Genomic DNA, 25,220 nt, shown 5'->3' on the forward strand with positions numbered 1-25,220 from the left:
GGCTGTTTATACTCTGTTCACTAATCTCCAACAGGCTATCAACAGACTTCAAACGGACAGCGAACAGGCATTGTTGTTTCAGAAATCGACAGGGTAAGCACTTAAGGTTTTCGTCGTGCTCAAATTCAGTGTTACCCAAAGCACCCCACGTGGCACGAATTCCTAATCGCGTAAAATATCGCGTGCATTACCTAAATGCCTACAATGATATAGGTCAGTGATAAGGCATAAAGGAGCTGAAGCGTTATTCTGCAGTGGAAATTAGCCGTAGGCCAAGTCGGTATCGCCCCCTGCCACACACCTTCGTGGTGGCTTGCACGGTACCTCGTAATAGGCGCGCAGCTAAGAAATTAAGGCTGGGTGCGTTTTAGGGGCAACTAACCCTGGTGTGTGGAATATGGGTGGTGTGGGTGCCCAGAATTTTTTTATAGATGAATGGTTGAAAATGGTAAGTTTTTCGGCTTTCTGAGGGATATCTTAGTAATCCTTACTTTATTTTATGAGTAATCTTTATGCAATTAATCTGAAACATTCCATGATAAAATTTCTCTCAGTTCATGGGGGGGGGGGGAGGTTCATCCCCTAAAACTCCCATCGCTGCACCACTGGCTCGTAGTAGTACATGAAGTTCAGATGTAGCATTGCCTGCGAAAGGGATAACCTAATAGTTAAAATGTGTTTCCAATTCTTCAGAAATTTCTTGTAAACTCCAAGAAAAGTTATTTCTACCTATTTTTGCTCATTGCCAGGGATTAGGTTCTCGATTATAACATTAAGCCATGGGAACTTCATTTCCTACCTTGACTGCACCTTCTTGTTTCAAGGATTGTCAATCACAAGTTTTCTGCTCCTTGGGTGCTGGAAAGAAGTGTCGCCTTGGTTTTGGTGTGCTTGCAATGTCATTGGTTGCATCACATTTTTACACCTCAACCAAATATACTTAATAATCTTTACCTTACTTCTATTCCCGCAGTCATGCCGATGAATTTTTAAAATTATATTGGACCGGAATTAACTTTATTCTAGAAAGGTGGTTATTACGAACGTGACTCTTTCAGTTTATGTAATTAACTGTGTTCTACCACTTTCCCCAGACCCTGAGCGTGCGGCGAAAATTTTGTGCAACCACTTAGGGTCATTGGAGGCGCATCCGGTGCAGGCAGAGGCGGATCTACAAGGTTTGTAAGCTACTGTGATTATTAAGGGTAAAAAATGACATTAAAACAAAATTATATCTATATATAATTTTTCCACGTGTTTTCGGCCTTCAATACATCTCCACGCCACTCTGTGTCATCATCTTGCGTTTATGTTTCTATGTGCCTTCAATTACCTTGCCAAAAGTTGATATTAAGTTAATTGCATCCGACTGCCGTAAAGACTTTGGTGGAGCAAAGGTCATCAGCTCCATTCATGATTACTACTTGTCTCTAGTATCTTTGCCCCAGGCTAAAAAGGGCTTGCTTAAGGTCTGGGATTAGATTGAGAAACCCTTGACCATATGTAATAACTCTTTCATTTGGCTTGTAAAAGCCTAGTTACCATTTGCTGCCCGTAAGGATGGTTTGAGCCCACATTGCATTTTCAGTATGATTTTGAAGTTATAAATCCTCTTAAGGTGTGGGTTGTGAGTCAGTCTGCTGGAGCTGAAGGCTTTAAAGGTTACTTACAAAATTACCTGTTTAATCTTGGCTAAAACTTTCAAACACAATAGGGTTGTTCACCATATTTTTTTTATTTAAGAAATCGAAAGATCGTGCTTCAGAAGGAGCAATGACAATAATATTATGCTATTTTCTTCATTGTACATGTTTAGAGAAGGCTTTAAACAGTGACAAATTTTACGTTACGCCAAAAAGCCCTACTTCCATCTTGAATTGGTGTGTGACGTCACAAGCCTGTAGATGCCCTACTGCAGTGTTTGAAGTGGCTCAGCAGGGTTATTCCACTTTTTTTTAAAGATCTCCAGCGTCTGCCGCCAGATCAGTGTTTAAAGAAAATCCAAATTTATCCTTTAATAAGAGTAATAATAAGCAAAATTACCTTTACTTGTACATATTTATTGCTCATCATATCACAAATAGCACTACAACGCACACATTTCACGAGCTGTCTTTTTGATACGTATAATCAGTATATTCCAAATCAACTGATTCAATAAAAAACTTGGCTCACAATAAATATAAAACACTATTATGTAACACTAATAAAACATGACAATCGGTTTTCCAATCACTCTGCACACACAAAAGAATTTGCACTCCTTGAAGTTCGTAAGGATTCTCCACACCTCACTTACGACTCATCACTAACGATTTAGAATCAGTTTACGTTATTTTACATTGACATTACGAAGACAATGAAATGAATAGGCTGAAACAAATTATTAAACTAGCTAAACCAGTTATTGTAACATCAAAAAACTTCGAATTTCACTTTCACTATTACCGTAACCAAAATATGACCAAAACAAACAACACGCAACGAAATTCGTGAAATGTAAACACTGACGAATGCTCCAAATGAATTGGCAATAGGTAATAAAATCAAACAGAACTTAGAGGCGAACAAACGAATGAAAATTAATATACGTTCGATGTATCCTCTAAGTACAACTAGCTCAAATATGAAACATATCCTTCGCAATAGTTAGATACCTTAGATCGAAATGTATAGGGTTGATTGAACCAGCATGGAAGAAATAAATAATTTCGTCGAAGATGTTACATTCACAACTCACTTCACTTGTCGCTTCACTCTTTACTTCATCGTCTATATGCAATGAATTCACTCAGGGGTACATTAAGGGCACAAATTTTGTTCACTTGCACTAGCGGCAAAATGAAAGTTCACTGCACGTAGGTAGTTTCCTTGCAAATGCAGCTATACAAAACTTTCAATTCCTGTCAACAATTACACTACATACGTTGCCTGCCTAACTTGAAGAATGGATTTTATGTCGCCTTGATCCATCCGGAAGCTTCATGCACAACATAGGCCATTTCAAAATAAGGAATAACCTTGGCAAATGTCCAGTCGGCATGCAGGGTGCTCAGCTTGGCATCGAGCGATCGAGGGTACAGGCATGGCCACCTATAATACAGGCCGGAACATGGAATTTTGGCAACGCTGTGCCGGGGTGCGATTGTGTTTGCTTAAGAGCATGGCGACTTATGCGTGAAGAGTGTCCGTGTGACCTAAGAAGCATTAAATCTTTTGTTAAAAAGGCAGAACTGGACTTATTTTGTGGATATCCCATTGGCTAAAGGTACGTACAATAGTTTAAAGATATTTTTTGGGAGCTGAAGGAGGAAAATCACGTTTATTACTTCAAAAGTATTGTGATCACATGCCGGCCGGCCATTAATGGAGGGGAATTGAGAGTGCAACAATACTGGTTTTAAGGAGGAACCTGCGCTTCGAAATACTGCTTTCATTAGTTAGATAAACTCGATAACAACGAGTTAAAATTGCTCAATTAGTCATTCATAAAAATTAAAAGTAATGCTAAATCAATCAAAATAGCTGTACAATGCATGAATTTTACTTAAAATGGAATAATCTAGTGATATGAAGAATGGCTGTTATATTGACTCTTAGGTATCGGAAGAATTTAAGTACTTTCTCTGGAAATACAGTAAAGCTTTATAACTACATCATTTGTGATGAATAAAATGAACTTAACTAATGAGACCTTTTGCTCTGTTAATTTCAACCTAATTTGGAAAAATGGTTTATTTATAATTGCTGACCACCAACTTGACAACGCTGCCAACATATCGTAGTTTCACAGCGGTTGAGCACCTTTGTTTGTTTACGTTACCTCGCTGAGTTACATTGCATTGTGACAATATTACTCGTTTTATTATCCCTTTTACTTAGCCTTAAGTTATTAAATATACCTTTGGGCTGAAGTGATGGCGTCATTATGCCGATTTAAAGGCAAATTTGTGTCTGAAGGTAAAGGTAAGAGCTTGGATTATTTGAGGAAACGAAATGTGGCCAAAAGTGAATCCATCAATTCCATCGAAGCGATTTCAACGAGTGCATCTGTTGAAGGATACCGAAGCGTTTACGTGCATTTTTAATTTATTAAGAAATTTTTGCAATATTTCCCAACATAAAGTGTCCATCATTGTTTAAATAATCAATATTTATGTCTTGATTTATGAAGATTAAAGTCCCTGTCGAATGACTGACACAAAGCTCTTTAATGTTTATTTCTTTGTAGATTTTCCATTCAATAGCCTCATCCATACTATTAATAATTAATACTAATATACTAAGGAGTTGATTAGTGAAAATTAGAAACTAATGTGTCAGTTATAACCCAAATGTAATTCGAATCATTAGTATCAGGATAATTAAATAATACTTGTTCCTAGTGCCGAAGTTTCAGTAAATTTGGAAGGCTGGCATTGCAACTTCTACGGACTCACTTATGTCAGCTGCCATCGATTGTTCAGGAATGCATCCTAATTTTTATCCTCCTGCAATGACTTCATGAATAGGTAAATGTATTTACTGTTGTTTTTTCAAATTATGCTAATTGGACCTTTGGAAAACGTATCAAAGTAAATTGTTTGGTCAGTGAAAAAGGAAGTACTCTTGTCTATTTTATTTTATACTTTCGAAGAACTACAAGGGTGAATATTCGATTAATTAGTACGTTCGCGAAGTTGTATGTCCAAATACTACATAGTCGGTACCCAACAACAATATGCTTGTCTCGTGGTACATTCATTTACCTGTACACCTTATTCTAGACATTTAATATCAATTAAACTGATGATTAAATACATAATGCGCTAGATTTTCTACTTTACGCTTAGAACTTCTATTTAAATTAGTATTTTCTACATGTTGAAAACGATGCATATTTTTCGAAATAAACGTAAAAAAATTTGAAGTAGTATTCAGAAGAACAGATAAACTATCGCAAGTCTCATTATATTCTATCATTTTCGCTTTTGAAGCGATACGCCGACAATTTCAAGGGATGTATTGAATTCCGGTCATGATTATTCGCATGTTTAATAAAATGTAGTCGCATATAGGAATTACTTTAACAACCAGCACTGATAAATTTCATACTTCGGTGTATAGCACGTTTCGAGATGAACTGAATATTCGTTTAATGATTACGTATAAAAATGACTCCGAAAAATCCAATTCACTGGAATTATGCAGCGGTCGACAGGTGCAATATCGCTCTTCATATTTAACCTCCGTATATTTGCAACGTTGCCACTACCTCCGCCGCATAATGGCTGCTCGCTCTGCAGAAAACCGGAAGTATGTTCTTTAAACTTAAATACTGGCGCTAACATATCGGTAACCCCTTCTAAAAAAATAGATATATTAAGCATCGATGTCTATTCTATGCTGTGCTAATTTTTCAACGACATATTTCGGGCCAAATTTGAGATAAAAAATGTTTTACAAGGGAAGGTCATCATTCTCCCATAAAGACAATGTATTTCAAGGTGGAAATCCGTCATTTTCAAATCCATAAATCTTTCTTAAAAGGCCGGTGACATAATAATATTTTTTCACTATTCGATAGAAAAAATAATGAGCAACAACATATGTCAAAATAAGGGGAGGTTTTCGAGCATGTTTGAAATGATGGTTCCTCCTTAAATGGGGAAAAAGAATTATTTTTCTGTACTGTGTTTTGCCTTACGGCAAGTAAAATAGTTAAAAGATATTCTCAGTGTATTGTGAGTGGATATTCAGCAGTATTTCATCCAAAGCATTGCGTCTCTTGGCGGCCGGCCACGAAGGAACATTAAGAGAACACAAATGAAACGAAGTGTATTTGTCGGGTATTTAAATGCTGCGTTGTTTTTTATAATATTATTATTCTTGAGTTAACAGTGATTGCTATATTTGGTTGCCTTATGAATAACTATGTGTAGCTGTATCTATAATAACGTCGTATATTATTGAAGGAAGAATGGCTACTCATTAACTCTATTAATGTTTCTAGGTACTAATGTCATTCATATTTTCCAAACTAATCATGAATGCACTCCTTTTTTTCTGTAATCAGCGAAACTATTTTTATTCATGCAACTTTCCATTGTTTTCATTTAAGGTGCCCAAACGTTATCGTGTGCCATATTGCAGAAGCAACTACCTATCCACCAAGAACAAGGGGTATGTGACTATGTTCCAGTTCACCAAAGATGAACGCAGTTGACAGAAGTGGCTGAAGAATATCCCTCGGAAGGATTGGAATCTTTCTTCAAGCGCAATAGTTTGCGTCAAGCATTTTGCTGAGCAGGATATCCTACACCGTGTAACTTACATGAATAAGAACGTTGAAGTGAAAAGTTACGAGTTAGATCGCCTAAAGTTGTCCCCTGGTGCTACTCCCACAGTGTTTCAGGCCCTCTCCTCTTCTTAAAACTTCTTATTGTGATCAGTGAACCATGAAAATCTGTGAAAATAAGTAGATGAGTTGTACTTCTAAGAAATGAAATCAGGAAATATTGTATGAATCAGTGGAACAGGAAAAGACTGCTGATGAAATGATAATATTTATCATTATTTCCGAAATACATGCTAATTTGACATCTGGCCGCCTTCTTCTACTGAAGGTACATTGGAAAATCAATTGCTACTAAGTGATACGGAATATATAAGTGGTATTTTGAACTAATTCATCTTTCCCTTGCAGGTAGAACTTCTTGTTGTGATCAGTGAACTATGAAAACCTGTGAACATAAGTAGATGTAAATCTTGGAAATGAGATCAACAAATATTTTATGAATCGGTGGAACATGAAAGAACATTGATGAAATGTCAATATTTGTTCTCTTATCGATAAGGGCACCTTAATTGATAATTATCCGCCTTACAATATTCTAGGTATATTGAAAATCCAAGGGTACTGAGTGATATATCTATACGTGGTATTTTTGAACTAATCCATCTTTCTCTTGCAGGTAAAACTCCTTATTGTGATCAGTGAAGCATGAAAATCTGTGGAAATAATTAAAGATGAAATGAACGAATATTGTATGAATTAGTGGAACATGAAAGAACTTCTGAGGAAATGACTATATAAGTTTTCATATTGAAAATACTTAGTAAATTGACGTCTAGCCGCCTTCCAATACAGTAGGTATATTGGAAAATCCATGAGTGCTGAGTGAAATTACATATATGTATGTAGTATTTAGAACAATATAATAATTTTCTCTGCAGCTAAAACTCCCTTTTGAGTGAACGTTTGTTAGTGAACCTTGAAAATTTGGCCATATAATCAATTATGAAGAACCTGTTGTGGCTACCATTATCGAGATTAATTCAATAATTTCCTCTCGTTTGTAAAATTTGATTTTCTTTTAATAAGTATTGAGTTAAATGTTAGTATAATGTTATTTGTTGAGATATTTTTCCAATTCGGAAGTCGTTAATATTTCATTATACTGATCTTGTTGTTAAGAAATATTAGGTTGAATATATATTTATCTTCCTTGTGGCTTCATATTTTTTAAACGTTGTCCAATTTATATAATGCTAAGACTAGTTTTTTTTATATCACATAGTTTTCTAATTAGCCCTAACATTTGTACTGATCATTTTTTTCCATCAGGTAATGTGGTGCCTGTGAAACTGATAGCTGTTGCTGGTGACGGTTCATCGGTGAACTTCAAATAGCAAGATCTATGGAGGTTGTTTCCAGCTGAAATTGAAATTAAGAACCTGTGGCAGCTTTTATTTATTCCACTTTCTGGAGTAATATTTATGCTTTTATGGCCATGTCTTGTGACATTGTGAGGTTGTTTGACCTCTTCAATATGAAATGTTTACCGGAAAATGTATATATCTGATTTTTAGTTTAAATAAATGTTGTTGAACTTCATAAATTATTTTTCTCTCCTGAAATACCGCGACGAAAGGTGCTAGAAAATAACGAATTACTTTTTAACATGTTAATTTTTTAGGTTATGCAGGGAGGTGAAATGATGTTTATTTAAGAGCCGCTCTTTATTTCTAAGTCAATAAATTTTATAGGGTGTTCTTCCATATTAACAACCAATGGGTTAAGTAGTAAACTAAACGGTATTTCCTTCTTGGTCTGAACTTCTGGGACGTCGATCGCAGTACTTAAATATATTTCCGTGAATAATCTCTCGTATCCCTTGGCTTGTTATTAGTTCTCACGATTACTTTTAATAAATAGCTGTTAAAATACGAAATATAACTACTCGAATAACTCAACCCTACCGTAATTTTTAGCTTAACTTTAGGGAAGGTGAACGGAGGTCCAACCGTATTAACGTCAACAGCTGAGAGGCCGATCCACCGCACCCCAGGCGATGTGCAGAGTAGCACCCCTGACGTCACGTTAAGCGCTGTCGCCAAATTGCATGTTCCGGCCTGTATTATAGGTGGCCATGGTACAGGCCAGCCGTACAGGCTTGTTTCGTCATCACCTCTATTTCAAGATGGCCGACCGTTTTTGGCGGCGTTTAAAATTGTTCGAATTTTTATTGCTAATAACTCCATCATTACTTTTTCAACGCATCTGTCATTCATCCCAATCAAAATGAAATTACATCAGAAGTGATATACATTCGTTTTTTTAGACCGTTCTGATAGGCTTGAACAACCCTATTCACGAATGCTAGAGGGCCTGCTAAAAATATTGTGATGATATCCTTGTAAAAGAGTAGCAGGCAGTATTGTTCATCCCCCTGCAATTGGCTTTCATGTGGTTATGTCTTTTCTGATTCATTATCCTTGACTTACATATGCTAAGGAGTGGGATGGCAAAAAAATTCTAATGATGCTGGAGGAGTACCGGGAGAGGCTAGGTATACCTACAGGTTCCGTGACCCCAAAGTCAAAAAGACAGATTTGTGGAAGGAGATTGCCCTGGTGTTTAGCCGCTCCGGTATGACCACCATAACACATGACTTATTGGACCGGAAATTTAGAAACCTAAAGAGAACTTTTCTCAAGGTGAAACAGACGAAGAATTCCACTGGCCGTAACGCAGTTAACTGGCCATATTATGACTTAATGACGGGCATTATGACTAATGACGAGACGGTGAATATACCGGAGATGGTGGGCACTGGGGTTAGGGCGGAAGAAAGTGTGGCTGCTGCCAGTGCATCTTCGGAGGTGTTGGGGGGTCACGGTCCCCTCCTCAGTACTCCTCCAGCCCTGCCCAGCAGGTGGAAGCGCCTGGCGGAAAGGAGGAATGTGAATGAGGAGTTGGAGAGGAAAAGGTAACTACTAATTATTACAGACACTGACCTTATTTATGTAATCACTTGTCTTTCTGTAATAAGTTATCATTCAAGGACATATAATGTAGTCTATAAATGTAGCTGGTTGGTAAACACCTCAAGATAATGACCGAACTTTTTTCTGTTCTTTCCATATAGAGTGGAGGCGCTCAATGCAATTGCCGAGCAATTAAAGGAGAGCAACAACATTCAGAAGGAAAGAAACGAGTTGCTGAGAGAGTATTTGAGTAACGGAAGGCAGACATAATTTTTTTACTTATGTATATATAATGTTTCCTTTTATGTATTTGATTTCTGTAAATATAAATTTTTAAAATTTCTCGTGAATGGATCTCTTCTCATTTAAATGAAAATGTTGGTTAAATGACTTACCAATGACCCTGTTATTGTTTCGGATAATTTTTTGATAGAAGCAAGGGCATACCCCGGATCATATTAAGGAGAGGCAAGCCATTGTGTATGGGGGGGACAAAGTTGTGGCATTAGTTTGAGATTATTTCCTCGAAAAAATAGTTAATTTAACGATCTTATCGTAATGCATATAAGTGGGTTTAAAGAAAATTTGTTGAATGTTTTTGTTTCAATGCAGTTCTGATTTTGCTTAGACTTAAGCATTTTTTTCTTCTGGTGTACGGGGGAGCTGCTCCCCTAACCCTCGCTTGGTAGGCCTATGGATGGAAGGGTTTCAGTGTAACTTAATGTCTGCTTCATTGTGAAGTCTGTTGCAGTAATTAGATCAACCCATTTCTATTTTGGTGAACCCCAAGGATCTAAATGTAAGTGCCAGCAGCGGGAAAAGATTTGTGGTAATGCCTATTTCTCTCGGCCCCCTTTTGGCAACATTTGTTCATTCTAATTTATGATCTATATCACTATGACATTTTGTATAAGTATGTTCACGAGGGTAGAAGTCGCTATAATATAGTTTTAGCAAAGTTTTTTTATCCACAGTGGAACTGAGCTGCCTTAGTAAGTAATATGAAGAACTGACTTTGCTGCTGATGTTTGTAACATGCTCATTCCAGAAAATTTTGTAAGCCAGAGATATTCCTATGGGAAGGGTTTTTGTGGTAACGATACGCACTTCGATAACTTGTACAGAAATAATGACGACTGCGTTTATTGCCATGTGTGCCACAGATGCACGTCCGCACGAGAGCATTTATAATCATCCACAGACCATTTTAGAAACCATTTATCTTAAGGTTGCCCAGCATAGATCCCCCGATGGCATTGTTTCAGTATTTTTGAGAAGCTGGAAGGACTTTTAATTTACTTCAATGAACCCAGTTTCAATAATTTGTGTAGTTTATGGTGGTGATTCACATTCTGATGTTACAACAGACAGGTATGCAACACTTTAATTGAGGAATATTTTATTGCAATTAAATTTTAGCAACCGCAATGAAGAACGAACTAGAGATTTAGCATGTCTTGACAATATACATCAATGTAAATTTCACCAATGTTTGTTCTTCTTTTCAATCTGACCATTACTGTGTATTGTAAGCCTATCTAATGTAGTCCCCAATAATTGATAAACTGGTAAGATGTGTCATTCAAATATGAATGACAAAGGACAGGAAATGTTACCTAACAAATTCACTTGGTAGTATGAAATGGTCCAAGCATAAACCTAGATGTGATCATCCTGGTATAATATTTCACTATTTCTTCAAGGTCTATAAAGTTAACATGTATGCTCCTCAAAGGAAGAGTATCATAACTCAAAACAAAATCCAAGTCTGAAATGAAGGTTGGCCGTAAGAACTGGACTGCGACACAACTTGCAAGGATGAAAACCAGAGCATTGCTTTATTTTGAGTTTCCATTATGAAACCGTAACTGAAAATTGTCCAACCTTTAGCTCAAAAGAACACATTGATAGGTACTATGTAACTCTTTACTGTGAAAGCAAGTTGAATTTTAAAAGTATACAGGCCTCAAATTTATCCAAATTCAAAATACACAAGCTATATTATCCTGGAGTGGACAAGTAGTTGCAACGGGGGGAAATTAGCAACAGCAAAGATGATGGGCATGTAGTGAAGTAGTTGCAACTGTTGTGTTGCATGCGAATAACCTGCCACTACTGAATCACAATGTTAATTTGCACAAATATTGTGAAGTAATGGCTGAAGTCTATCTGCAAACAGGCTTATGTACACCTTAGCTAAAACAAAGTATACAAATAGGCCTATCTATATTCACTCGTGCAATTCCTCTCGCCTCCTAAAAAAACAATGGTATCACAAAAGCATTTGTATAAGAAAAGGAAAATCAGTTGTGACTAAAGAAGCAGAAGATATTATACTAGTGTATTTATTTCAAAGGCAAATCCCTTTCACCATACGACAAGATTATTTACATTCCATAACATCAGCCAGTTAAAAAAAAAATTGTTTTGCAAATAAAATAAATTACAACAACCCCATAATATATTCCCTCTTCACTCTCCCTTCTTGATTTCCCCCTTCCCTCACATCGGCATCTCCTTCTGGCTCCTCATAAGCTTCATCATAGTCTTGAGCCATTTCCTCCTCACCCTCTGTCTGCAATAAGAAATTGTGCAGCACACAGCAAGCAGCCACACTCCTGTTAAGTAGCCCCCTGTTTCCCATATTTAAATATTTGAGGCGCCTAAATTTGCCTTTTAAAAGTCCAAAGGCGCGTTCAACCACGCTCCGAATGGTGCTCAATCTGGTGTTGAAAACAACCTGGGCGTTAGTTAAATGCCCGGTGTTTCGGAAAGGAGTTATTAGGCACCCCAACAGGGGATAAGCAGCATCCCCTATCAGGTGCCTATCTGGTCCAAGAACCCTCTCGACCACCAGCTTTTGACGGAGGGGGCTATTTTCAAATACCCGGGCATCGTGCATTCTTCCAGGCATGCCCACAGCAATATCGATGAATCGCATGCCATCATCACATACACCCTGCAATATAATTGAGTGGAACCCCTTTCTGTTATAAAAATCGATTGGGTTTCCAGCAGGTTGCTGGATGGGTATGTGGCACCCATCTATAGCCCCCACCACTCCGGGGATACCCCTTGATCTCAGTTGGAAGACCTAAAAAGCAAAGAGAAATAATATAAATGGTTGCTGAATTATAAACAACTGCTTACAAATTCCGCACTTCTAAGAGCTCTGCCCGACATGAATTTAAAGCCAACCAAAGAAATTCATCAAGTACTAATAACAGCAGCACAACTAATTACAGATTTCACTGTACATAGAAAACATATCAACAACTTCAAGCGACTTGCTGGTGAAGATACATTGCTATGCAAACCTTTGACTTGCGGTGAAACAAAAAAGAAGTAACTAATAGTAACCAGTTTAAAATAGAATTCTATTTACAACGAAATTTAAATGCTGTGTGCATGAAATGTTCTTCAAAAATTCAAAGTTCGGACAATGTGACATTTATTCATTTGATTGTTAGCTCAGGTAACCCTATGAATAAAATGTTGATAACAGTTCTATTTCCAGCATTTTCATATTCTATTCATTTTTGTGACTGATTACGATTTATGAGGGGATCAAGGTCAGAAAATGATCAATGTGGACTACATGAAGTATTTTTATAGCACCACAGAATAATGCCTGAAACTTTTGAGATTAGAAATTTAATGTTTTTTCAGGATTGAAATGGTGGTGAAATCACAGAAATTGTCTCAGAGAAGCAACTAAGTTACAGTCATGGTGCCCAGTGGCACAGCAAGGGGTGGGGGGAGTTTGGGGGATAATCCCTCCCCCCAAGAGCTCAGATAAATTTTTAAGTTTAATCTAATATAGTTTATTGCATTAATATTAATATTAGAATAGTGTAAGGATTACTAAAATGTCCCTCAGAAAGCCGTAAAACTCCCCATTTTGAACCACCTTAAAAATTTTCAGGGGAAGGGCCCCCGCACCTCCTGCTTGCCCTGGCAGGTATTCCATACCCCTCAGACCCCCACTACTGATTGCGCCTAAAACCCCTTCTAGCCTTAATTCGTTGCTGCACCCCCGATGGTACCCACTGGTCCTCCAGGGCATTGTAAATGGCCAATGCCGCCTGAATACCCTCCAACAGCACAGTTCCTCTTCCAACAATCTCTTATTGAACCACAACTCATATGGCACATTAATAGTAATAGCAGTTCTAAGCGTAATTTTTGTGTGCCCTTTAAAGAGCACCTGCACTTACGTTCACAGACTCCAGGGCCTTGGCTTCAGTGGGCCACTTGATGTAGTCATCCATGGCCATGTGGAGGCACTGCACCACTTCCTCATACACAAAGTGGGCTGTGCTGGGAGCTATTCCGAATCTGTCCCCCACAGATAGGAAGGATTCTTGTTCGGCTGGCACCCAAACACAAACCATCACCTCCTTCTGCAGTGGGACGTCTCAGCAGGCGGATTGCAATCGTGCCCCTATGTCCACGCAGAGCAACTGGAATAGACAGAAATATATAATACCAAGGGCGTACCCAAGATCATAACTGGGAGGGCAGGCCATGTGATTTATGAGATTATTTCCTTGAAATAAAGTTTTACTTTAATTACATATCTTATAATAATATACATCTGCTTTTGTGGGTTTAAAGAAGATTTGTTGAATACATTCCTTTCAACTCAATACTGATTTCGCTTAAAGACTTTTGCAATTTTTGCTTCTGGGGGGACAAAGGGGGCATACGAAAACTACTGCCTGGCATTCCAAAATATATCTCGCAAAAATTTGTGAATTTCATGAACAGCAAAACAGCCCACGCTTAAATAAAATTACCATTGATCTCCCCAGCATGTAGCCGTGTTTAGACCACCCGTTCAAGTACATTAAGGGACAAATGATCCGATAGATACACAAAATTAGACCGGGATATTAGCTGGACATGCATTTTCACACTACCGGGTGTTCACACGGCCGTTGTGGCTTTTGAAAGTGTCGTTACGAATCCACTTGCCCCAGTAAATCTATCGTGTAAACACGCCTAAGGATGCGGCTATAGAACATGCATTATCAATCCCCATGTAAAATAGCCATCGAAGAACTCGAATTCCTTTAAACACGTGTCTTCAGTTCTGACTAGTTGAGCAAGGAACAATTCTAAAAGACATAAAAGTAACATTTTACGTACCTCCATGCAATTTCTCGACATCCGGAAATGTTTTCTAAAGTCGTCCGGACTGTAGCGTGGGACAGTTTCTTCATAGTACTGCTCGTTCCTCACAGGAGGAACAAGCCGCTCCACTACTTCCTCCTCTTCAATAGGGTAGGCAAGCTGGATAACGTTGGCTACAATTTCGTTAAGGTTCAAGTCATCCAATAAAAATGCCTGAAGTGCAGCCTCCATTTCAGCAATTCTCTACCTTGTCAAACCTCGAATACGACTACTCACTCTGGAACCGGAACAGCAAATGAAAGATGTCTACACGTGCACCACGAGGACCTGACTTGTCTCTCTTCATTTGTCGCAACGATTATGAGATTTATGACAACACAGCATATACTTAATATTTTCATAGTTAACAACCATTTGTCTGCTTATTAATACAAATTACCTTAAATGTATAATAATTTATACAGAAATATTTTCCATAATTAATTAATTACCCTACCTATTTCTTTTAAAGTTAGATTTTAAGTGGCCTACCGTATGTCTTTAATTAACAATTTCAAAGTCGCCTCCGAAGCGCTCACTGAGCTTTCACCATCCAGGGGGCTCGGTGATCGCTCAGTGAGCGGTGACGTCAGAGTCCGCTCACTGATCACTGAGCGATCACTCCCCCTGAATGCACCCAATGGGTGGGAAGGTTACTATGCATCTATAAATACCGATTTCGTACTTGGAAGATATGTGGAAGTGTTCTATCGTTAGAAGGCTCCCAGATGCAGACTATAAATATGGCCCTAAATGTCTTCAAATTCACGGTTTGAAGATAATCTGTTTTAGTCAGAAATATAGATCACGTAGCAATCATCGGATGCAGATTAACCAAACATTTAACAAATGCGATAGACACACCACGAATGTAAACGCATCAATAAAAGTGCTATCCCTCCCTGCGTCACATATCTTTTGCAAAATTCAGCTGCAGCTAAAGGTTTTGTGCGGGAAAATGGAGAGAGAAGAATGCCAGGGGAATTAAAAAGTGTCTGAATTTTCGCAAGTGTTAATGAACACTTTGATTACCAGTCTTCTGGATTTGGCACAGGCTTATGGTCTGTGTATTGTCATGGCACACTGACCAATAATTGCACTTCGAATATACGTGTGCTGATAAATTCGTGGCCATGTCTGCGCGTGACTGACCTTGAAATACGATCGAAATATCCATTTTTCTTTTAATCTGTCAATCGCAGTTCTACGATCGTAAAACCAGGATTGAGAGATTTTTAACCCTTACCGGTGACGTGCGTCTGACAGACCGCTGCATTTCTTAAAATATGAATATTTTCAAAATTAGTCTTTCAAAAGATCTAATATTCTCGTTAGCTTCATATTTTTGGATAGCAAGGACATCGCATTCTTAAAATTTAACGTTCCTTTTATTAATTTTTGTAAATTAGCAATTGAATTCAACTAGCGGTCTGAGAGACCACACGTCACTAAATTAGAAAAATCAATGAAGGTAATGCTGGTGGAAATGATTCAAAAAGTTGATAAAACAATTCGTAGTGATATATCGAGCATAATAATAATTAATAATTTGTTAGGAAGCATCTTTTGTTGTACAAAGTGGATATTAAGCACCTTATCTTTCTAAAATTCATTGCATTAGAATGACCATTCAAGTAATTTCTGAAGGTGAACGCAAAACAAATGACATCCAGTTTTTATTAAAAATCTTTTTGTTCTTTTAATGCTAACATTTTTATAGGTGTTATCAATAATTAGAATAAAATAGTGGTGAATTCTCGTACTCCTAGCTGCAGTACACATGTAATGTACTTTGTAAATTGGAACCAATTGAACCCCAAAATTTTGCATGCCCTCGGCTGGAACGCAACATTTATTTACGGGTATCTTTCAGCAGTTGGGGACAGAGTATCTTAGCATTGATTTTTATCGAAAGAAGAAATTTAAAAAAAGCCTAGGAAACACAGAGAGTAAAACGTCGAAATGCAAGTGACGTGACGTTACGTCTACGTGACGTTACGCCCCTTTTTTTTCAAACAACCAGAAAACCCTTGAGTGCGTAGTTTCACAAGTAATGCAATCTGTCGACAAATGCAGAAAAATAAACTGATAGTAAAGGAGGGAGCACTGATGATGACAGAAGTGATGTAGTATAAGATCTCCGCAGGCGAGAACAATTTTTTACAGGTGAAATCGCAATAAGTGGTCATCCAATGAGCCAAAGAGGAAAATTCGTACACCCTTCCATAACACCGTTACTCAGAAACCCGGTTTAAAGTATTACATAACATCACTAGGTAGAGTATTGAGCCTCTTGATTATTAGTCTCAGATTTTTTAAGAGAAAATTTTACAATTGAATACGTTGGTATGATTAAAAAAAATAAAAGGGCCTAATGATTTTTCGTCATCCAAAGGACGCATAATGGGCTCTTCATTTTACGGATTCTCAGAGAACAAGACTGTAATATCCAATGTCCCCATAATATATGTCTGTTTGCTCAGTTTCATTAATGCATTACAGGGTGAGAGGTGATATGGAGTTAAAGAAACCAGTAGTAAATGCATTTTACAATGCAACTAAAGGTGGTGTAGATACATTAGACAAAACGTACAGTAGATACAATTCCGGGTGGTTGCGAATGGAAGTATTTTCCAGAATATTTAATATTTCCTTTGTAAACTCTTTTGTGCTTCAGCAGTCTGAGAAAGATATGAGAGATATGACACGATTTAAATGTCAAAGGAGAATGTCAAATGTAAGACTCCCGAGACAGGAAGGATAAATTATTGCACAAATTCCCCATATACCCGTAGGAAGAGGCTGAAGAAGTTGAAAGGTTTGATTTGACAAATTAAAACTTCTCGCACTATTTTTGCGTGTTTTTTCCCACCTTTTCGATGCATGCGATTGAAGAAAGTCCCTTTATTATCATTATTTTTTTTTCTTTTCTTGACCTTATTTAATATATAATATGGTATTTCCTGGAGTATAGGTCATTTATACAAAAGTTAGCAGCCAACGTTTCGATTTATTTTCTTAAATCATCTTCAGGGCTATGTTAGAAAAAATGTGAAACAATATAAAATACAGAGAATAAGACGATACACAATATTTATACATAAAGAAGGAACAATTGGGTTTTTTTAATATAATACAATATAATTTAAAGAAATATGTATATATAAACATATATATAAGAACAGAATGTAATATAGAAAAAATTTTGACATACCTCTAAACTTTGAACATATTTATTTATGTTTTGTTTCTAAGGTATTGCCACAACCTAGGTTACCATTAAAATTTTTTGTATATTACATTCTGTTCTTATATATATGTTTATATATACATATTTCTTTAAATAATATTGTATTATATAAAAAAAAAACAATTGTTCCTTCTTTATGTATAAATATTGTGTATCGTCTTATTCTCTGTATTTTATATTGTTTCACACTTTTTCTAACATAGCCCTGAAGATGATTTAAGAAAATAAATCGGAACGTTGGCTGCTAACTTTTGTTTAAATGACCTATACTCCAGGAAATACCATATTATATGAAAGTCCCTTTGGTTAATTAGATGTATAATTGTAATTGAATGGACACATAACTTTTTTCCTTATTGAAATCTTTGGAAGGGGCGGCGACCGAGAGTTGTTATGAACAGTCCGCCACTGTGTATGTTGTGGGTGTTACGACGCTTGTTCAACTTCTCTAACAAATTCTTAATTGTGCGTGCATAATAAAAAATTCCCATACGCATCTCTTGGGCGAATTATCTCTCGTATTGTATCGCTTCTGACCGATCTGAAAAAATAGTTTGTTTCTTTCAAAATGTACTCTTTTCCAGTTATGATAGGTGGCTCCTCAATTTTTAAAGCCGCCTAAGTCTAAAACGTAGCCATTGAATCACTAGTGGCTTCCAAAAGCACTCGTGCCAAAGCGCTGTTGAGCTATATATTAGCCCGTAGTAATTTTTAACGAATCGTGCCATATTTCTTTCCATTCGCACGATATACTTTCCACGGGACCTGACCGACCGCTTTCCTTCCTTCGAAGGCATTCATTTCGCAAAACATATATCAGCTACGTTTGAGGCCTCCACCTGCAAACTCCCCTCTAAGACATACGTCAACCGAAGATCTCAACTTTGAATGAATGCAGTGATGGGCAGTGTGAGAGTGAGTCAGTTGGAATGAGGAACTCAGCAGAGCGAGAGAGCTGTGAGCTGAGAGAGTCTTATTCGGTGAATCACGACTCCCTCCCCTCCACAAACGACTCCATCCCGCCATACGGTGTGCTGAAATAGGGCAGTTTCCTTCATCAAAGAAAACGAAAGACATTGATTGCGATTCATTACCCACCATTAGTGTGTTCATAATATACAAATTATTTGATTTTAGATAATCCACTTTAGACAAAAATTAGTGGTCAATTTTATCCTCACTTGAAAAAGGCAGGATTGTCGCCCATGCGATTCCACTCCACGTGACGTCACAGGGACCTAATTTCTATACGAGTAGATAGGAGTTTTACATTGTCTGAGATTACCAATGCTTGCATGAGGCACAGAGCTGAGGGAAACATGTCTTAATAATCACTTATTAAAACTGGCTAAGGTCGGAGTGTTTTCTTCGTTTGATAAGGTATTAATAATCCTTATTAAAACCAAGCGCTACCTGCTAGCATCCTGTGTTGTATCAGCACACAAAGCCTCGCCCCAAGGTCACCTCACTTGCAGCAGCGGGAACCAGAACGACGTCACATGGAGTTTTCCCGGCATTCATGCTTAGCCGTCGCGTTTTCGCCCGCTTGAAAATTTTCACTTTTCATTTAATCGTGAAAAATAGATATCGTCATTTAAAAATCTAAAAGCATGAAATACTTACTCCAGGAGTAATAATCTTTAAATTTAGGCAATTAAAAAAACAATAGGAAACCACCCTATAGTTTTTGTTATCAGTTTTTCATCCAGTTTCAAATAACAATTTTTACTGACAAATTGGTTCGTATTGGGAATGTAAAAATTATATTTTAAGTTTAAGAATAGAGAAGCATTCAAAGAAAAATTAAACAAAACAATGAAAATGGCATAGCAATATTTTATGAATTTTTGATTTATTGCGGTCTCCCAGTCTGCGCACGTCACTGGTAGCGTAACAAGAATTGCACATCACTGGTTCAGGTTCATTGACGGCTTTTTCCAGTTTTTTTTTTTTAACGGTGTACGAAATTCACAGCTTATTCACGATCCTAAGGTTTTCAAGGTTGAGTAGGAACACTTTGTTAAATAAATAAATGTTACGATAGAGTTTTCTTTACAATAAAACAATTTAAAAAATATATTGCAATGATAGGGTCGCTATATTCCTTCCTGATGCGCTTGTTTTTTGCTGGTCGTGATCCACGCAGCGTTCAAATCGAGCGAGTTCTTGGTACTATTTTGGTGGTCATCTACATACATACCACAGTGCATTTCGAGTATCATAGGTTTTTTTGGTGAGATATAAAAAGGGGCAGAAATGTATGAACGTGAGCAGATGAAGGGCAGACGAGTTAGTAGACAAACAAGAGTTCTCAGAGAGAGATAAGGATGGAAGAACGAGAGAGTGGAAGGGGGAGCCGCTACCAGCTGAGCCGGCCACAGCCGTTACGGGGTTGACTGCTGAATCATCCACTGTGGGAGGAAGGCACTCCTGGATGGCGAATGGAGACAACGCAGTTCCCGCACAACGTCAACGAGTACTATGGACTGTGACAGGAGCAAGGATCCAGTAAGGAGCCGCATCACAGCATAATTAAGTACTCACGAATCTCCCCATTTCCAGAGATCACCCTGATCAGTGATCCCTTACCCTCATCACTGACTGATTCCTTCCGAGTGCGTCTCTCACACACAAACGAGTATCCGTTACGTGTTTAACTCTTTTATTTGTTTTTTGACGAGAAAGTCATATTTTCCTACATTCTGTATCACAATTCTCCCGTTCTGTCGTCTAAAGACTTTTCACATTATCCTGAACGAGGAGCCTGGAATTTTCATATTGATGCTTGCCACCGAATATTTTGGAAGTTAAATGGAAACTAGAAGCTTTTACGTGGTGGAAAGGTTCAAAAATTAATAATGAAAGTGTTTTTCATTATTAATTTTTGAAGTTGCCAAATTGTAAAGTTTTGTAATATCCGTGTTTAATTCCATCTTATCATTCACCAATCATTACACCTTTCATTAGCTTTAGATACTTTGGGGGAAAGTTATGCGTTAATTTGTGTGGAGTAATTTGGTTCAATGAGAATAAATGGTTACTTGTTATTGGTTACACTTAAATGTACAAAAGACGAGGTCATTCTGATTACTGAACTGTGCCTTTTCGACTTGTTCGATGCTCGGATTCAAATCTGGTCGTCGTTAACGTATCGGGATCGTATCCAATGCCCTTGGATGAGTTCCCTCCTTGCTCCATCAACTGATGAGCTGGCTTCAGGGGTTCAATTTGGCCTTAGTGGTGCCCTTTTTGGAATTTATTTTGAAATCTAGGGTCCAAAATCCTTATGGGAACGGCGAGGAGATAATCCCGTCAGGGCATCAATCCACTAAGAAGGTGATGGGAATTTCTGGTAGAAATTGTGTCACGCGATATGTTTGCAGAACCATGAGTGTTACGTCACTATATATAAGAACAGAATGCACAAAAAATTTTGACATACCTTACCTTTGTACATATTTACTGATATTACATTACTAAGCTATTACCAAACCTTTTTACCATTAATTTTGATTTATTAAATAAAAATAATTTTTGCTAAGGTTTTCAATGTCAGTTTTTTTATTACAACTGTAAATTGATTTAGATATGTGAACCATTTCTTTGAATATTCTTTTTCTCGAATTAGCCTCATGATCTAAAATTTCGTCGCTGTCAAAATCAAAAACATGGCCATTGCTTATGCTATGGCTAGCAAGAGCACACAATGGGTGCTTTCCATTCATTGACACACGTCAACACAAGTCGACTTGTGTCGCGGTTTTCGTGTTCCATTCTATGTGTGTCGCCGACTGTTGTGACACAAGTCAACAAACGAAAACGCGCAGGAATTGGAGAGTTATAAACAGTTACCGCGAGTCGGCACTAGTCGACTCATGAGTCGCATGAATGGAAAGCACCCAGTGTTATACCACCTTTTGCTGATGACTTGTGGAACTAACTTTTAAAGGCTGTAAAATCGTACATCCGAGTCTTTTTCTTGCATTTATTTAATCTCAATGTTTCACGTTTTCTAGTATGTTTTCACTAAAATATTTAATTCTGTCGTTCTGTTTTTATGACCGAATCTATTTCACATGCTTAGTTAAAAGATTATGATTCTCAAGATTAGTATTGTTTACCCTCACAATCTACTTCACATGATATGGTATAAACGTTTAAACGAGTTTACTGTGAAAATGTTAGGGTCTCTTAATTCCACCAGCAATATTCTACACTTTTTCAGCAGTGGATGGGAGTGGAGACCATAAGTTGCACTACCCACACAGCACAGGACGTCATCAGGATATCCTAATTTGGTCTCGTATGTCCTGATGACGTCCGAGATATCCATGTGACGTTGCCTAGGTATCCCGCCGGGATTTTACATCCTTACGATAGTTTCCAGAGTTAATAGGTTTTCTACCCATTTTATTGAAGAGTGCCCAAGTAACATTTTTGGTTGGCCCTCTGTTGGCAGATGGTGGGACACAGCGGTTGGCCCATGGTATGATTTGGCCACCTCGCCAACCGTATCCCAACCAACGATTCCCCAACGATGGGCCAACAGAGCATTACAGTCGGGCCTTCGTATTCCCAACCCAAGGCCAACAAATCTCCAACGATAAACCGTTGGCCCTTTTAAATTCTGCCATCCGTTTCCCAACAAAAGCTATATTTTACTGGCATTTCTCATTTTTATAGAATGAGAGTTAAATTAATTTACCTTCTCACTTGATACAATACCGGTAGATAGAATCTTTACCTTTAACTCCCTATAAATCAAAATGAAATTAAATACATTAACAATCAATGCTATAGGACAAAGTAAGGTTACAGTGGTTAAAAGTGGAAAACAAAAAATCATTATCAGTTCAGAAGGTCCCCAACTTTTATTTTCGCAAATTAGGACAATTTTTATTAGGACAAAATTAGGAAAATTTCAACAGCACCTTTCCATATTACAATATGGCACACACAAAAACTGTCCATCTTCTTTGTAGGGCAACAAAACACACTTAGATAAAATCTGGGTGGACTGCAATTTGCATCCAGGTACTAATTTTTTCACTACAAATATACCAATGGTACCACTTCGAAGAGGTAAATAAAAGAAATCCTCCTTAATTTCAAACATGTCACACTGCAAGATGTACACCCCTGAGTTATTTATTCCTATTCTCTGGTCTTCGGTAACGAAATCTTTAAGTTTAGTCCATTTTACTCAATTGGATTAATAAGTGCGAGATTTAGGGATATTAATAGGAATCACAGAAACACTGATTGAGTATAATAGTTGATGCATTTTCCATAAAATAATAGTAGTGCAGATGTTATTTAGGTTTACTCATACAAATTCAATCTCATTCTCTTCAAAGGGGACTAAATCACTCACTTTGTCCATTGAAACACTGTTTTCATTAAAACTTCCACGTATACTAGATATGCCACAATCTGAAAAAAATATACATATCGATCTATCTAAATTAATGATGAAAAGTTTAAAATTCCACGAAACTATCTGTTTAAGGTAACATGATTTTAGGAATGCCAGTTTTGTAAGACTTACCAAATGAGGTCAATGACTTATTTTTGTTAGAAGCACTCGACTTATTTTATTTAACTGCTATCACAAAGACATAGTGAATGATTAACATATAAAAGCAATCCCTAACAACCAAAACTTGTTTGGTTGTTAGGTTGCTAGGGAACCATGTGAACCGTATCCTGCAACGTATGCAATCGTAGTATACATCGTGCTTATTTTCGGCCCATATCGAACTTCCATCGGTTAAGTTAGACTCGAAACAGACAGATCTTATAAGTCTACACTTTTTCATGTGTCCTCCGGGATATATATACTAACAAGTTGCATTAAAGAAGCCTCCACTTCTTGGAACCATTTATGTCAAATACGTTGAAGATCTTGTCGGAATTTTGTTTGCAGCGCTCATGGCGGAAATTGAGGAAATGGTATGATGTCCCAACGGTGGCCCAACGATAATCCATTTCGTAGGGCCATTGTTGGGGATTTCCGTTGGGCCAACAGCATAAACCGTTTTGTTGGGCCAACGAACAATATCTGCGTTGGGCCAACAGCGGAATTTGGTTGGCATATCCACCCACAATGAGCCAACCGTGACTACGGTTCCCCAACAGAGGCCCAACGGTCAATGTTACTTGGGTGATAACGGGAATGAAGAAATATATCGATTTTTACTGAAAAATTATATTTTCTACTCATGTCCTGCGGACGTCACGGGTCCGTCACTGGGACATTCCATTCCCACTGGTTATATGAACTCTTTAAACCAATTTATCAATAAATATTTACTCTTTTGGGATTAAATCATATCAAAGGCGAATGACTGTAAAGGTTTTATATGAAACATGACACTTTTATAATTTATCATTAGAAATCTGCCCAGATTATTCTGCAAATAACTGACGTCCTCATTCATTCGAGTTATGCCCTGATAGCACTAAAAGAATTATCTCTGCATATTTTTAAGATTTTGAAGTACATATAAATTATTTTAAATTCTCGAGGGTGCGATTCGCGATAAAACCTATGCTGTTACCGGACTTCTGTGCGCGAAAGGTTGTCATTGTGTGAGTACCAAATATGAAAAATACGATGATATTTTTTGACATGGCCCAATTTTTACCTGAGAAGAGCCATTACGTCGATTCCGGCCGAATTTATACACTGTTTTTAACTTGCGTATTGTTTACAAAGTTGCAAAGATGAAACGACAAAACATTTCGAAGAAACACGTAAGCGTTAAAAAGAGTCAAACCATTAAACTTTCCGATGAAAACATGAGATGACGCCATAACATACGAGCGGAAGAGGCGTTCATAGAAGTTGAGTATTACGTGATATCTGAGTGTATTTAATCATGTTTTTTTTGTCGTTGTTTCTTGTTATACTTTATTATTTAACCATTTGTTAACAAAATCCAATGTAAAAGGTCTCATGTACTGTTTTTGGGTTTATTGCAAATAAATAAATAAGCATTTAGCGTTGTCAAGGCACAAATTATGGATAGCAACGATAGCAACAATAGTTATAAATAAACTGTGGCGGCCATCATTACGTGAAGCCGCTAAGTATTCGTGCATCCGCTGTTCTTATAAGTTTCTCATTAGAAGGTGAGTACAAGTTTGAAAAAATATTTTATGCTTACCCGGCGAATAGTGTGGGTGGTGTGGGTCAACTTCTCTCGGGATTCCCGCGAGGTTTGAAACTCCATTTCTGCCGACACTTCGAGTCCCGAGTCGGAGCTTGAAACTTCGGCAGAAATGAAGTTTGTAACCTAGTGAAAATTCCGACAGAAGTTATCCTAAAGCACAATTTTGACTAATTGAGTTTTAAACTTGGTTAGAGTTAATGTTAATTATTTCCTTTCGCCGATTAATTGGTCCTGGTTTTGCGATGTAACTTGTAAAGGGTATCAACGATTTTTTACTTGTCGTTACTTTTATTTTATACAAGTTGTATATTGTATATTTACAGGTAACGACAAGTAACAAAATCGTATGATATATCATACTATTAATGTTT

The 25,220-nt window shown here is 37.4% G+C and overlaps 2 protein-coding genes across 5 annotated transcripts in view; both read right to left on the minus strand.

Annotated features, from left to right (window-relative positions):
• LOC124156973 overlaps positions 1-25,220 on the minus strand; it is a 158,337-nt gene that overhangs the window by 16,900 nt on the left and 116,217 nt on the right. The gene's annotated exons all lie outside the window — the stretch shown is intronic.
• Positions 11,579-15,585, minus strand: LOC124156972 (putative nuclease HARBI1). 2 transcript variants are annotated; one of them, XM_046531415.1, is made up of 3 exons: positions 14,401-15,585; positions 13,467-13,712; positions 11,579-12,343 (listed from the first exon to the last, which is right to left on the minus strand). In XM_046531415.1, the coding sequence occupies exons 2-3, from the start codon at positions 13,641-13,643 to the stop codon at positions 11,693-11,695; spliced, it is 828 nt and encodes a 275-aa protein (XP_046387371.1). In that variant the 5' UTR covers positions 13,644-13,712; positions 14,401-15,585; the 3' UTR covers positions 11,579-11,692. The 2 variants fall into 2 exon arrangements, with proteins under 2 accessions (XP_046387371.1, XP_046387370.1); XM_046531414.1 differs by having other exon boundaries at positions 13,467-15,585.

The sequence above is a fragment of the Ischnura elegans genome, chromosome 4 (genome assembly GCF_921293095.1).
Source record: "Ischnura elegans chromosome 4, ioIscEleg1.1, whole genome shotgun sequence".
In the NCBI taxonomy this organism is placed as follows: Eukaryota; Metazoa; Arthropoda; class Insecta; order Odonata; family Coenagrionidae; genus Ischnura; species Ischnura elegans.